General features: G+C 37.1%; 1 protein-coding gene across 7 annotated transcripts in view; it reads left to right on the top strand.

Moving 5' to 3' along the window:
* The window catches only part of SGIP1 (SH3GL interacting endocytic adaptor 1), a 131,163-nt gene that overhangs the window by 107,363 nt on the left and 10,548 nt on the right, over positions 1-13,252 (top strand). For all 7 annotated transcript variants that reach the window (XM_081948285.1, XM_081948284.1, XM_081948281.1 and 4 more), the window contains 4 exons: positions 9,040-9,151; positions 10,229-10,384; positions 10,821-10,953; positions 11,546-11,748. In XM_081948285.1, coding sequence (XP_081804411.1) covers positions 9,040-9,151; positions 10,229-10,384; positions 10,821-10,953; positions 11,546-11,748 — 604 coding nt within the window. The remainder of the gene's footprint in view (positions 1-9,039; positions 9,152-10,228; positions 10,385-10,820; positions 10,954-11,545; positions 11,749-13,252) is intronic.

The raw sequence follows: 13,252 nt of genomic DNA, 5'->3' as shown, positions 1-13,252 counted from the left end.
CCTTCCAACTGTGTTATTCTATTCTATTCTAGAAAGATAAAACTGAAATCGGAAAAAAAACTAAAATTGAAGTAAGTGATCCAGAACTTCAAGGTTTCTAACATACAGTATGTATTCCAACCAAAATAATTACATTGTTTGAATTTTTGGAAGTTGAATGAAAGAAAAAAGACAAAAAGCATATCTTTTATTCTTTCCTTAGATATGGGAGGACTTGTTCAGGTTGCATTATATTCTATAATTATCAAAGGACAAGAGAATATCCGAAAAAGAGAAGAAAAAAACATGTCAGAATTGTTACTTTCAAAATTCTTTTATACAGGGTGAATTGAAAATTAATTGCAAATATTTGTTTTTGGATGCAAGAAAAACCTCTTCTTTTGCACTATCTTTCTGGACACTAATCCATTATTAATCTTGACTCTGTTCCCAAATAAATAGGAGTCACACCTGTAGACTAAATATCAGCATAAGATATTTTGATCTTCTGTTGAATTCAGGACAATATAGATCCATATTTCAAACATTGAAAGCAATAGGCTACCTTGTTTTTCACTCCAGAACTGCCAGAATATAAAAGTATATAAAACAGTTCATGTTCACTAGTACACAATGCCCAAATTGCAAAATAATAATATTGGCAGTTGATTTTAAAAAAATTGTTTCAAAACATCTTAAAAATCTAGGATAGAATTGACTGAATCAGGGTGAAAAAACCCTTACTTTCTCGATAGAGTGAATGTTTCAGTTTGTTAAATTAAACTCCAACACAGTATATCGGCAAATGTAAAGGCACACAAACAACAAAAGGTAATCTATTTAACAAATATATTTTCAGTTAAAAATAACCTAGATGTTTTAACAGCTTAACAGGAGTAAGCAATCTCTCCCTGAAAAGAACAAACAAAAATAGTGAACTAAATGAAACACAGTGCTGTGGCTTTTTTTTCTGTTTTCAAGGATTATTAAAAGTAATTTTGTAATTGGTGCTCCAATGCAAAATTCCTTTTAATAATTATTTGTATTTATAAATAGAAATGTTTAAGTAGTAGTAATATTTAATAATATTAGCATTAACACTTTAGTGTTAATAATAGTAATACTATTTATTAGTATTAATAAATAGTATCTGCAACTATATTAACTGCATGAATAAATAGAAATTGTAGATATGGCCAGGCAGTGAACAAGAAAAGAAGCGAATCCACTAACAGGTGAGTCAGCAAAAGTTGAAAAACAGATGTTAGCACAGCACGGAAAAAAAAAGAGCAGAATTATTTATCATCAGTGCCAAAGTAACATAGAATGAATAGTCTTGAAACTTGAGTAGCTTCAAAAATCTGCACACAATTCATAAACACATCCTAAGTCATGTGAAATCAGCACAAAAACTTTGCACTTTTAAATGCGCTCTGTAAGAGCATTAAAAAAAAAAACCACGTCCAGAATGCATATTAAAAGTCAAACAGATCAGCCAACATTAGACAAGTTATTTTAACACTCACTTATTTATTAAATATATTAATGCAAGCCCATGTCCATATACCTTTGCATTACCCATCTGCAATAGTAAATATAGCACATGGATTGTACCCGCTGATCCAGATAAATTCTAACTGGCCTGGCACACAGGAAACTAAGATTAAAATCCACTCTCGTCCCTGGAAGCTTCCTTTGGGCCTTTCACTGTCTTTTATGTCCTCTCCTTCACAGGGTTGCTATTGTTTAGAAAAAAATGAGTTCCTGAAGGGAAAAAAAACAGGATATCAATCTGACAAATGAATAAATTAAAGGTGTCTCTAGGACAATGTATTTCGGGGGGGAAACAGCAGTCACTTTCCAGGTATCTGCAAAAAACTATTTCTTCTGCCTACGCATTAAACCGCTGCTTTCCTCTTAACAGTCCAATCCCACAGTGTCCCATTCTTCAAAGGGCAATAGTAGCAGTGGTATAACCAGCTGCTGCTAACAGATTAACTAGGTTGGGAACAGATTGGAAAAACAGAAACGTATTACAAGTAGAAACGCTTGGGACAATAGAAGAGAATATTTGTCTGCCTATTAAATTTTTGACTGCCCATTAAATTATGTCAACAGCAATGCTTCGTAGCTGTTTGGGAGAATCAGGAACAAATCTCGCAAATGAAGGCAAATATATGTGCCAGTTACCAGGATCAGAGGTTTGGTCTTCCGAGCTTTTGGACTGGACTCCCCCATCTTCAGGGAGCTTCTCTCTAGCAGAGTGTGTTTGGGCTATTCTATATAAATATGGTGGCTGCTGTGTGTTGCTCAGTAGAAGTGCTGATTTATCCCAGGTTATCAAGTAGTTAGGAGACAGGGGCTTGGCATCTCAAGGAAACAACAGCCAATGACTTAATAGCCCCCAATACCCCAATCTACATCTAAAGCTCTACACCAGTGTTTCTCAAACTTGGTGACTTTAAGTCCTGTGGACTTCAACTCCCAGAATCCCCCAGCCAGCTGTGCTGGCTGGGGGATTCTGGGAGTTGAAGTCCACAGGACTTAAAGTCACCAAGTTTGAGAAACACTGCTCTACACCATCTGGTTCTGGTGACCAACCCTGCAGGAACAAACCTCTTTTTTGTGTGTGCCTTGAAGTCAGCCTTGATTTCTAGCAATTTACTGAACAAGCCTCGGCAGTTTTCTCCTTTATGGAAGTGGTTTGTCATTGCTTTCTTCCTCGGGCTAAAGGACTGTGACTGGCTCAAAGTCAGCAGTTGCTTTCATAACCAAGGCAGGACTAGAAACCGTGGCCCCCTGATTTCTGTAGTGCCTTAACCACTATACCAACCTAGCTCTGAAGAAATCTCTGCAGCATAGTACATAATAATATATTTTGTGCATTCATGCTAATTAAGTAGACAGTAATATTTATCCTGAAAAATAAATGCACTGGAGTGAATGGCAATTCTCCCTGCATTTATTCTTGAAAATGCAATGACATATCTGTGCATCTGGGTATGAAAAGTGAGACACATTAGAAATTGACTTACATAATAGATGTATTCATATGCTGTTACTTATGATTTCTGCCCAGAAATGTATTTTCAGAACATTTTTATCTTCTGGGGGGGAAAGGGTGATTCTATTTGCAAAAAGCTTATTAAATAAGGTGTTTACATCCAAATGTTGACACATTGGCACAATGCTGTTTTTCAGGTGAATAAATGCAATTTAGATTTGTTTACTTCCATATGCATAAAAAAAACTTAGAACAGACTTGAATTATTTCAGATGTATTGTTATATTTTGACAATAATGAAAGTAATTAAAAATACAGGAAAAATATAGGAATACAATCAACAACACCCAAAGGGTACTAAACTAACAACTTACTACAATTCTTAATATTTCTTATTGTTAAAGTCAAAAATAGAATTTAAAAAACCCTCAGAAACCTGAATATAGAAGACCATGTGTTAGTAAACGAGTTTATTCAAATCTGTAAAGACTATTTGCAGGAAATTAAATGAAAAAGTGTAATTCCTTGTGTGCCTCCTTTCTTAAATGTTTATGAATTTATAACATTCCAACTTCTTCTGTTGTTCTTCATGAATTAGGCAAAACTCTACAGTTTAAGCCAGCCTACCCCACTCCAAATGCCAGCAACCGGTCTGTGCAAACACGTGAAACTCCATCCCCTTGTGGTTTTGCATGCTGCCTGGTGCCCAAAAGGTTGAGGGCCACTGGTCTAAGCTGCTTGCCTCCTTCACAGCTCCTGGCCATTTCTGAAGCCAGTTTTACAAATTCCTCTCTGTATGGCAGAGGATTGTCAATGGGGTTAGCTTGGTGCTCCCGATGGACCAATCTAGTGCTACCATAGAACTTCACTGGTTGTTCCTCTCTTTCTTACCTTCTGCATTTGGGCAGGTAAAGCTCATTGTCTGGCCCATTGTGGGTTGGTCCACCAATCCATGTCTTTTCCCTTGCTAACTTTTGACTGATCCCCATTCTATTCCTGTGCTTTCCCAGGTGTTTGCCAGCACAGTTGTTCTGTGTTCTCTCCATTAACACAGGTCCATTCGCTCCTCCCCCTGCCCATTGTTACCTTGATGCTATAATAAATAAGTAATGGGAATAAGAGTCAGCCTTTTGGGGAGGATCAGACCAAAAAATCAACTCCCCAAGAAAACTAGAACTGTACTTGATTGATTATGTCCATCATATCATAGACAGATGTTCTACATTAGCACTTTATTGAGATAAGCTACCCTGATTGTACTTTTCTTCCCACCCTGTTATATCCCAGTGAATCAGAGAGAACCTTGCCTGAGTCTTTTCTAAATACTATCTTGATTCCCAGGACTTCAGGAAAGTTTCAGTCCCTTTTTATTTATATAACAGTTCCTGCCTATTTCTCTCAAGGTCAATTCCCCAATTCTCTATACAGGTAGTCCTTGACTTACAATCATTCCTTTAGTGACTGTTTGAAATTATAACAGCACTGAAAAAGTGATTTATGGCTGTTTTTCACACTTACAAATGTTGCAAAATCCCCATGGTCTCATGGTCAAAATTCAGGGGCTTGGCAAGTGGCATATATTTATATATTTTTCAGTTGGCTATTGACAAACCAAGCCAATGGGGGGAAACCAGATTCAGTTAACAATTATACAATTCACTTAATATCTGCAACTTAACAACTGTGGCAAAAAACACTGTAAAATGGGACAAAACTCACAGCCACACCTTGCTTAGCAACAATGTTCAATGGTGGTTGTAAATTGAGGACTATCTATACTAGATGATTTTTGTTATTTCAATACAGAATAAGTATTAATTTTGCAATATTAAGGAACTGATGATTCAGATTCACGGAAGCAAATAAATTCCATTTTCAGCCTTCCATCCTTCCGAGGTGGATAAAATGAGGACCCAGATTGTTGGGGGCAATATGCTGACTCTAAGCTGCTTAGAGAGGGCTGTAAAATGGTATATGTCTAATTGCTATTGGTATTCACTGAAATTTTGTACCTGCATTCCAACATGCCTACACACTGCAGCCAAAAGACTTTTAAAAAGAGGTTTGTGGAGGAGGGAGCCTTTGCAATACAATATACACAGAAGGAGAAATAAATAAGAGTATGCTTCAACCAACCTATGCAAATTGTGGTCACCTGAAAATGTAAGGATAGAACAAAGCTATTTTGCAAAAATAGGAAGCACGTGGTAGCCAGAAGTCTTTATTGGACTTCATTTCCTTTATGAGCCATCTATGAGTCAACTGAAAGAAGAACAGGAGGAAAGTGGAAGGATGAAATAATCATACAGGCAGAAACTTGGTGCTGAGGTGGGGAGAGCACACAAGATACTGTAATCAAATAGTGCTGGGGGTATGTTAGATTGGAATGAAATGTGATAGATCAATCACTTGGAAATGCTTAAGATTGCTCAGAATAGCTTTGAAGCAGAGCTTCAAAACATAGGCAGGGCATATATTTGTGATGGGCTGAGAGTTGGTGGAGGATGATATCTGTTCCTGTATTTGAGAAACGATGAGTGGCCCATAGTTGTGATGGGACCTGGCCAAATTCTAAATCACGTATTTTTTTTACTTTAGGCTTAATCCCTGTTGTTGCACAGTTGTTCCATACACTTGCATGACAAAAATACAAAGTATTATTATTATCTGTTCACAACAATGTGAAGTCAGAGTTGCCAGTTCTTTAGCTGGTGTTGGTCTCCATACGTATCAAGTTCTTCCCAAAAATCTAGGATGTCATAATGCATCGGTGTAATATATAGGTGAATTCAAGTATTGTGGCCTTTTGCAATTGACAGATGGAATTTTTCTTCTTCTAAATACTGCCCAAGATTTTTTTTGTATGGCACCCAGTATGCCAATAACAACTGGGATCATCGTAGCTGGTTTATGCCATACTCTTTCAGTTTCAATTTTCAGATCTTGTTATTTCATGTTCTTCTTCAATTCTTTGTCTTCTATTCTACTATCCTCTGGTATTGCCACATCAATTTATCCACAGTTTGTACGTTCAACCACAGTTATGTCTGGTGTATTATGAGCTAAGACTTTATCCGTCTGCATTTAAAAATCCCACCTGCTCATCATCAACTTCTTTTTCAACTTAATATTCCCACCAATTTTCCATAACTTGTATATGATATTTTTTTTACAAATGTTCCAATGAATCAGTTTTGGCACCTGCAGTATGTCATTGATTATAATCAATTTGTGCCATCTTGCATGAGCGGAGTATATAATCTACTGTTTCTTTTACTTCTTTGCACAATCTGCATTTTTAATCATTTAATTTTTCATTTCTGGCCTTGATTGCATTAGTTCTAATAGCTTTCTCTCGCACAGCCAAAGTGGAGTTTGGTTTCTTTTTTTTTAATGTTCCAATTATAAGCCATTGCCAGATTTTATCTTTATCCACTTTCCCCTGGATCTTTTGCAGAAGTTGACCAAATAATGCTTTTCTTTACCAGAATTCAGGACTCTTTTTTTTTACACCATTTTGATATTCACTTTTTGTTTTCTGTACATTTAGTAACTTCCAGTCTTTAATTTGCATCACTGCTTGTTCTTGGCTGTCTTTTACATACACCCTTTTGTTCTCTGATAGTTTGGATGATCATGATGATGAAGATGATGTGGATCTGCCCAACAAAAAACCTTTAGACTAGGACTTTTCTCATTATTTGGATTCTAAGAGTTTGGAAAGAATGATTGTTACTATTACTGCATTGTTAGAAAGGAACAAATAAGTTATTTTAATTTATTTCTTAATTTATGTTTATATGTATGTATGGAACTTTATTTATTTATTCTAGAAGTTTAAAAGTACATAATGTGTTCACATTTTTCTCCGATAGGGCATACACATTGAAGGCAGGTGAGATGAAGGACTTTCATTAAATAGGATATTTAAAAACTGAGTAGTAAAAGGTTAAAATGCATAATCCCCAAGGACAGTCAGTGAGAAGGTATGGAATAGGGTTTTTACTCTTGATGCCAAAAATTACCTGTTTTGAGGGAACCTAGAACGCAGAAAGCAGAATTTCCTAAAGTGGGATGGACAGAAGCACTACAAAGCAGTTTAACAATGTACAGAGAGGTAAATGGCTGGGGTTTGCTATAGTAAATACTTTACTATATATTACTACCTTTTACTGGGTTGAATCTTGAAGCTTTCTGAACAAATGTGATCTCCTGCTGCACAGAAAATGCCTGCTCACAACTCGATAATATATTCAAGTCTATTTCAGTCATGACAGTTTAACTAAACCCATTCTAAAGAAATCATCCTCATCCTCTAGTTTTAGTTTAAATCACAGAATATCTTTTTACTGATCATATACAAGGATTCAAGATCTATAAATGGCTCTGAAAATAAATCTGAACCTTTTCTTCTTGACTTGGTTTCTAAGTTTGACTCTTATCCCAGTGTATTCTTTGAAAATTAAAATATATGCACACTGCCAGAGGGCGTGTACTAGTGATTAAGTATTAAAAATGATATTTGTAGAAGATGATTAATTAATGAAATTCTCACCTTTTGTAATACAAAAGCCCAGTATTTTTTTTTCTTGTAATCATTAATGTATCAGGACTGGGAGGGGAACATTTGACCTTCAGTTTCTCACTATTTTAAATTAAATATAATAGAAAAATCATCTGGACTATATCTGCATATACTGGCTACTAAGAAAATAAGCAGCATCTGTATCTAGTGCTTCATTTATTTTATCTAAACTTTAGAAGCCAACCATTGCTTATAACTGAGATACTCTTCCTAAAAAAAAGTCGCAAATAATGTATAATGCTTCTGAAACATGTTCTTTTAGTATAATCCGTATGAATAATAATCAGCCTTTCCCAAACCTGAAACTCTCCAAATATGCTAAGACTTCAATTTCTAGATTTCTAATCAACGACTGAATGATACCAGACTGATGTAGGTACCTATGACCTCTTTATGTCTCTCAACTTATTTCAGAGGTTCATAAAAGAAAAAACTAACTGCATATCTCAAAGTAATTTCCACTGGAATACATTCTCCTTTTTTTCAGAGAACTCATATATTGAATTTTTGGCGCTGCCTTGTTTTAAACTGGGAGAGGAGGAAGGAGTGGCAATTTTATCTTTCTTAGTGTGATTGTTCCTCCTTCCAGCCAAGGCTGTCATTCTCCAGCCATTCTCCCATGTTTATGAACATCATAATCAGATCTATTAAACACTAAGTCTTCTTTGGCTAATCATATTGAGCAATCAGCACACATGTTTAGGTTTTCTCTTGTTGACTTCCCCTTTTTTCTTTCATATACATTGTCCCCTAAGCAACATTTGAGTGCTCACTATTACCAATAGATTATTATGATCTTAAATTCAATTACCACTAGACTGCCATTTTAGAAATCCTCAAATGATTGGCCCAAATGGTCATGTTCTACTGTACAACCACGCAAAAAAAATGTGTTTCAATTAATATGTTTTGATCAAGCATTCCTCTTGTTTTGATATTGTCTGAATTATATTGGCTTAGCTGTTTAAAGAAATGCATAAATATTGTATATATCTGTAAACTGTTTTGTGATTTAAAAAAAACAAGTTTGCTTTTAAAGGTAGTCCTTGACAAATGACCATTCTTTTAGGGACTGTTCAAAGTTGCAACAGTGCTTAAAAAAGTGTGACTTACCATCAGCCTTTGCCCTTGTCACAGCATTCCCACAGTGATGCGATTGTAATTCAGGCACTTAGGAACTGTTGCATATTTATGAAAGTCCCAGCACCCTATAGTCATGTTTAAGATCTTCCCAGCTGGCTTCTGACAAGTAAAGTCTGTGGGAAACAGGAAAACCACAAATTGTAGTCATGTGATGCCTCCCTTAATTGTTCCACCACTTAACAATAAACTTTCGGGCCCCTAGTGTGGTTGTAAGTCAAGGACTACCTGTACTTTTAACACCACCTCTATCTTTTCTTAACATTGATTTGAAAGAACTAAAAAAAAAGATTTAGGGAGAAAAAGACTGTCTGGGTTTCATTGGTTGCAGGCTCTTCCAGAGGTCCCAGCCCCTTAACAATGGGTGCACAAGACACCCTCCCTGTAGCTGCAGCTTTCACTGAAACTGTGAATGCGTACTTCAAAGGAGCCGATCCTAACAAGTAAGTGTTGTGCCCTTTTTTCCCTTCCTCTTCCCATTTAGCTGGCAATTCAGGATTGGATTTATACCACCCATTTCCTCTGGAGTAGCACTTGTTCACAATAAAGCAACAAATCTAGAGAAAATGTTCACCTTCTATAGACACATATGTTGGGGGGGAAATGTGGAACGATAATGGGACATTTTTTAAAAATGACAGTCCTTTAAAGTACAGTTTCCAAGATTAATTATATTCTTCCTAATGCTACCCATTTTGTCAGAGTTCTTAATATACCCCTTAATGTCCAGGGATTAATATGCCACTTAATTCTTCAAATATCCCTTAATATCCAGGGATGACAAATTAGAATCTAATGTACTTTCTCATGAGTGGAAGGAGATAATGAACTGTATTATAGGTTTTTCTCTTTCTCCCCTACCCCCCAATGATATCAGTCTCTGGGAAACTCGGAGCAAATTTCCAATGCATAGGAGCTGGAAATAGAAGAGGAGACCAAGTGCCATATTTCTCCTTCTCTCTTCTGCCCTTAGAAGTACATTTAGTGAAATTCTACTATACCACATTTTCAGAATCACTAAAACCAGCACAAATACATCCTAAGGCTACTTCAGGACATATGTTATAACCTTTCATCTTTAGGACACACATCAGTTCTGTTCATGCTAACATAGATACTCATGTAATTCCAGAGGAATATAATAAATCAAAAAGTGTAGCCTCGTAGATTTTTCCTTGCCATTGATCTTGTTTTCTAAAAACTGCTTTCTAAAACATTTTGACTACATTTTGTAGTTATTTTTGAAAAGATGAAAATTGTGGATATAACTCAGTTTGTAATTCTGACATATTTGAAGAACTTGCATTCTTTTGAACAATAGCTCACATTTCTGAACACAATTTTTCATGTTTCCAAATGAATGTATGATAGATTAAGTCTATATGGATGACTGAAGTGAGAGTAGAATATGCTGAAAATAAGAAACTAAAGTATACATACATATGTTTTGATTCAAAACTCACTAGTTGTGCATAATTTGTGTGCTCTTTTTCTCTGCCTGCATTCTTTTGATTCTGAAGATGTATAGTAAAGATTACCGGAGAAATGGTGCTGTCATTTCCTGCGGGAATTACTAGACATTTTGCCAATAACCCCGCTCCAGCTGTTCTAACATTTCGTGTGACAAATTACAACAGATTGGAACATGTTTTGCCAAATCCTCAACTTCTTTGCTGGTAAATATCATTGTAGTAAGTTTTTTTTTACAGGAAACAGTGATTTTTGCAACTTTTGTGTAAGACATGTTTATGGCTTATGTTGTTGATTTATTAATTGATTTTTAATTGCACTGAAACCTCTTTTTTCTGTTCTTTGACAAGGCTCCCAAATCAAACTGGCTCCAGTGCAATACTTAGGTTAACTTAAATCTAGTTTTTAAAAAGCATGAACACTATTTCAATACTCAGAAGAAAACAATCTGTTACCCCAAGAGACTGTGACATGGGTTCATCGGTCTTCTTTAAACCACTAGATCACACATTGTGGTGTTTATTTCCCCTAGCCTAAAGAGAAATTCTTCAGCTGGAATTAACTATAATTTTAATACAAAACCAACAAATATTTTGTATTGATGAAAATGGTATGTGTTCCTCCTGTTTTGAATTAATGCAGTAACAGCACTCATGCTGATGCCAACACAAAGGAGTTCTGGGTAAACATGCCAAATTTGATGACTCACTTGAAGAAAGTGTCTGAACAGAAACCACAAGCAACATACTATAATGTGGATATGCTTAAATACCAGGTATGAGCGTCTTTCTGATCTTGCAGAGTCTCTAATCATAGTTTAATCCAGTGATGGCGAACCTTTTTTGGCTCGCGTGCCACAAGTGGGGGGAGCGCAGGGGGGTTGAGTGCTGGCGTGCCACACCCATAATGCAATGCACGACCCCCCCAGTGCGCGACCCCCCCCCATTTTTACATGCTTTTTTCACCCTCCCCAGGCTCCAGGGTCTTTATAGGAGCCTGGGGAGGGCGAAAAGAGCCTCCCCCGACCCCCCAGAGGCTTCAGGGACTGTCAGTTCCGGTTTGCTCGGAGGGTGGTTTTAAGCATTCCGAAGGCTTCAGTGACGGTCCCTGAAGCCTCCGGGGGGGCGGGGGAGGCTCTTTTCGCCCTCCCCAGGCTCCTATAAAGCCTCTGGAGCCTGGGGAAGGCGAAAAATAGCTTTTAAAAAGGTGAACTCGCATGCCCTGACAAATGGCTCCGCGTGCCACAGGTTTGCCATCACTGGTTTAATCATAAACCCTTCAGGTGTTAATTATGAAACATTTCTCTCACACTCCTGTCTGTGTCTGATGGCTCATACAGATACTAAATGTTCTTTCTGTCTTGCAAGGTATCAACACAGGGTATTCAATCTACTCCACTGAATCTTGCAGTGAACTGGCGGTGTGAACCCACAAGCACAGATCTACGCATTGACTACAAGTATAATATAGAGGCAATGACTACACCAGTAGCTTTAAACAATGTGCAATTCCTTGTTCCTATCGATGGTGGAGTGACAAAACTACAAGCTGTGCTTCCACCTGCCATTTGGTATGAATCAGAGGTGCTCCTTGCCTCTTTCTTATTCCATCGATGCACTTTCTTGGTAACTGAAATTGAGCAAAACCTTTGGAGAGCCTGAAATAGTCTTGGCAAGCTATAGCCATGAAGAGCCATATGCTGATTAAAACTTTGGCACAACTTTGTCTGAATAAGTATTTAGCATTTCAAGTATGATGAGAAAGAGGGAACAGCATTCAGAAGAAGCCTTCTCTGTTCCTTTTAAGGGTATATTTTTGTGTTTAAGATGTTTCTTGTATTCTTATTTGTTTTTAAGTGTTTTTACAATTGGAAACAGCCCAGAGTCACTAGGGGTTGTGGCATATACATTTCGTAAATTATTAATAAAGGTTTCAGACTGTGTGGAAGTACAGCACCTCTCTGCATTTTATTAGGGCAGCCATAACTTTTTTCAGGCTTCTTCACAAATGTGAGGGGGGAAAAGGCTATGACTTCAGTGAGTCAACTCCTTAAGGCAATTTTTAAACAGAAGCCTCAAAGAAGACACGGTTGCTTTAATGCAATATTTTTCAAAGTGTGGTCTCAGAATCACCAGGAGTCCTCCCCAACCTGTCTGAAGGGCCCTCAGTATCAAAATTATTTGCCAGCCAATGTTGAAACATAGTACAAATATTTAAAAATTCCATCAAATAATCTTGAGAAAGGCAATGAATGCGTCAATTTTAATTTTTAGTTCAGTAAATATCAAAAAATATAACACCTACGAACAAAAGCTTTTGTAAGAGTCTCCATAATTTATAAAATTGATCTCTGCTTTAAAGAGTTCATAGCTAGTAGTTACAGTGATGAGACTTCTTTCAATGCCTCAGCAAGGATAAAAACACAGACGGCAGATTGCTGAGAAATAAGAGAAGGTTTACCAGAGTGGGAACAGAAAGTATTACCTATCTATCTATCTCTTTTCTTTTCAGATTTCCATTGGCAAATCTCACTGTAGACTTAATTGCAGAAAAGTAATGGCCAGGAAGTGGTCCATTGTTGCTATGGTACTATTTGTATCACAAGTTATTGATTCAAATATATCAGTGGTGTCAAACTTAATTTCATTGAGGGCTGCGTCAGCACTGTGGTTGACCTTGGGGGGCTGGGAGGGCATGGCCGACTGGATGGGTGTGTCCAATTAGATGGGCATGGCTAGCTTGACGTCACAGCCCAAACTACAGGCATGTTTCCTCTTTGCATTGGGTAGACCAGGCCGAAGCCATGCTGGCCCAATGTTTCCTCTGTACATTGGGTAGACAGAAGTGACACGGGCCAGGCCCTTACATTTTCCAGGACGGCCCTGCTGGCTGGATCCAACCATATCGCAGCCCGGATCTGGTCCGCATGCCTTGTGTTTGACACCTCTGAGATATATGTACAGAATGCAAATGGATATGGAAGTTCCTGAATTCTTAACAGTTTAGCATTAAGCTTAAAATACAGAAAATAAATGTAACAAACTGATTTTACAGCATGGCATGCTAAACATTTC

The sequence above is a fragment of the Natrix helvetica genome, assembly GCF_964273705.1.
Source record: "Natrix helvetica genome assembly, chromosome: 3".
Classification (NCBI taxonomy): Eukaryota; Metazoa; Chordata; class Lepidosauria; order Squamata; family Natricidae; genus Natrix; species Natrix helvetica.
This window is presented reverse-complemented; position numbering and strand designations above follow the sequence as displayed.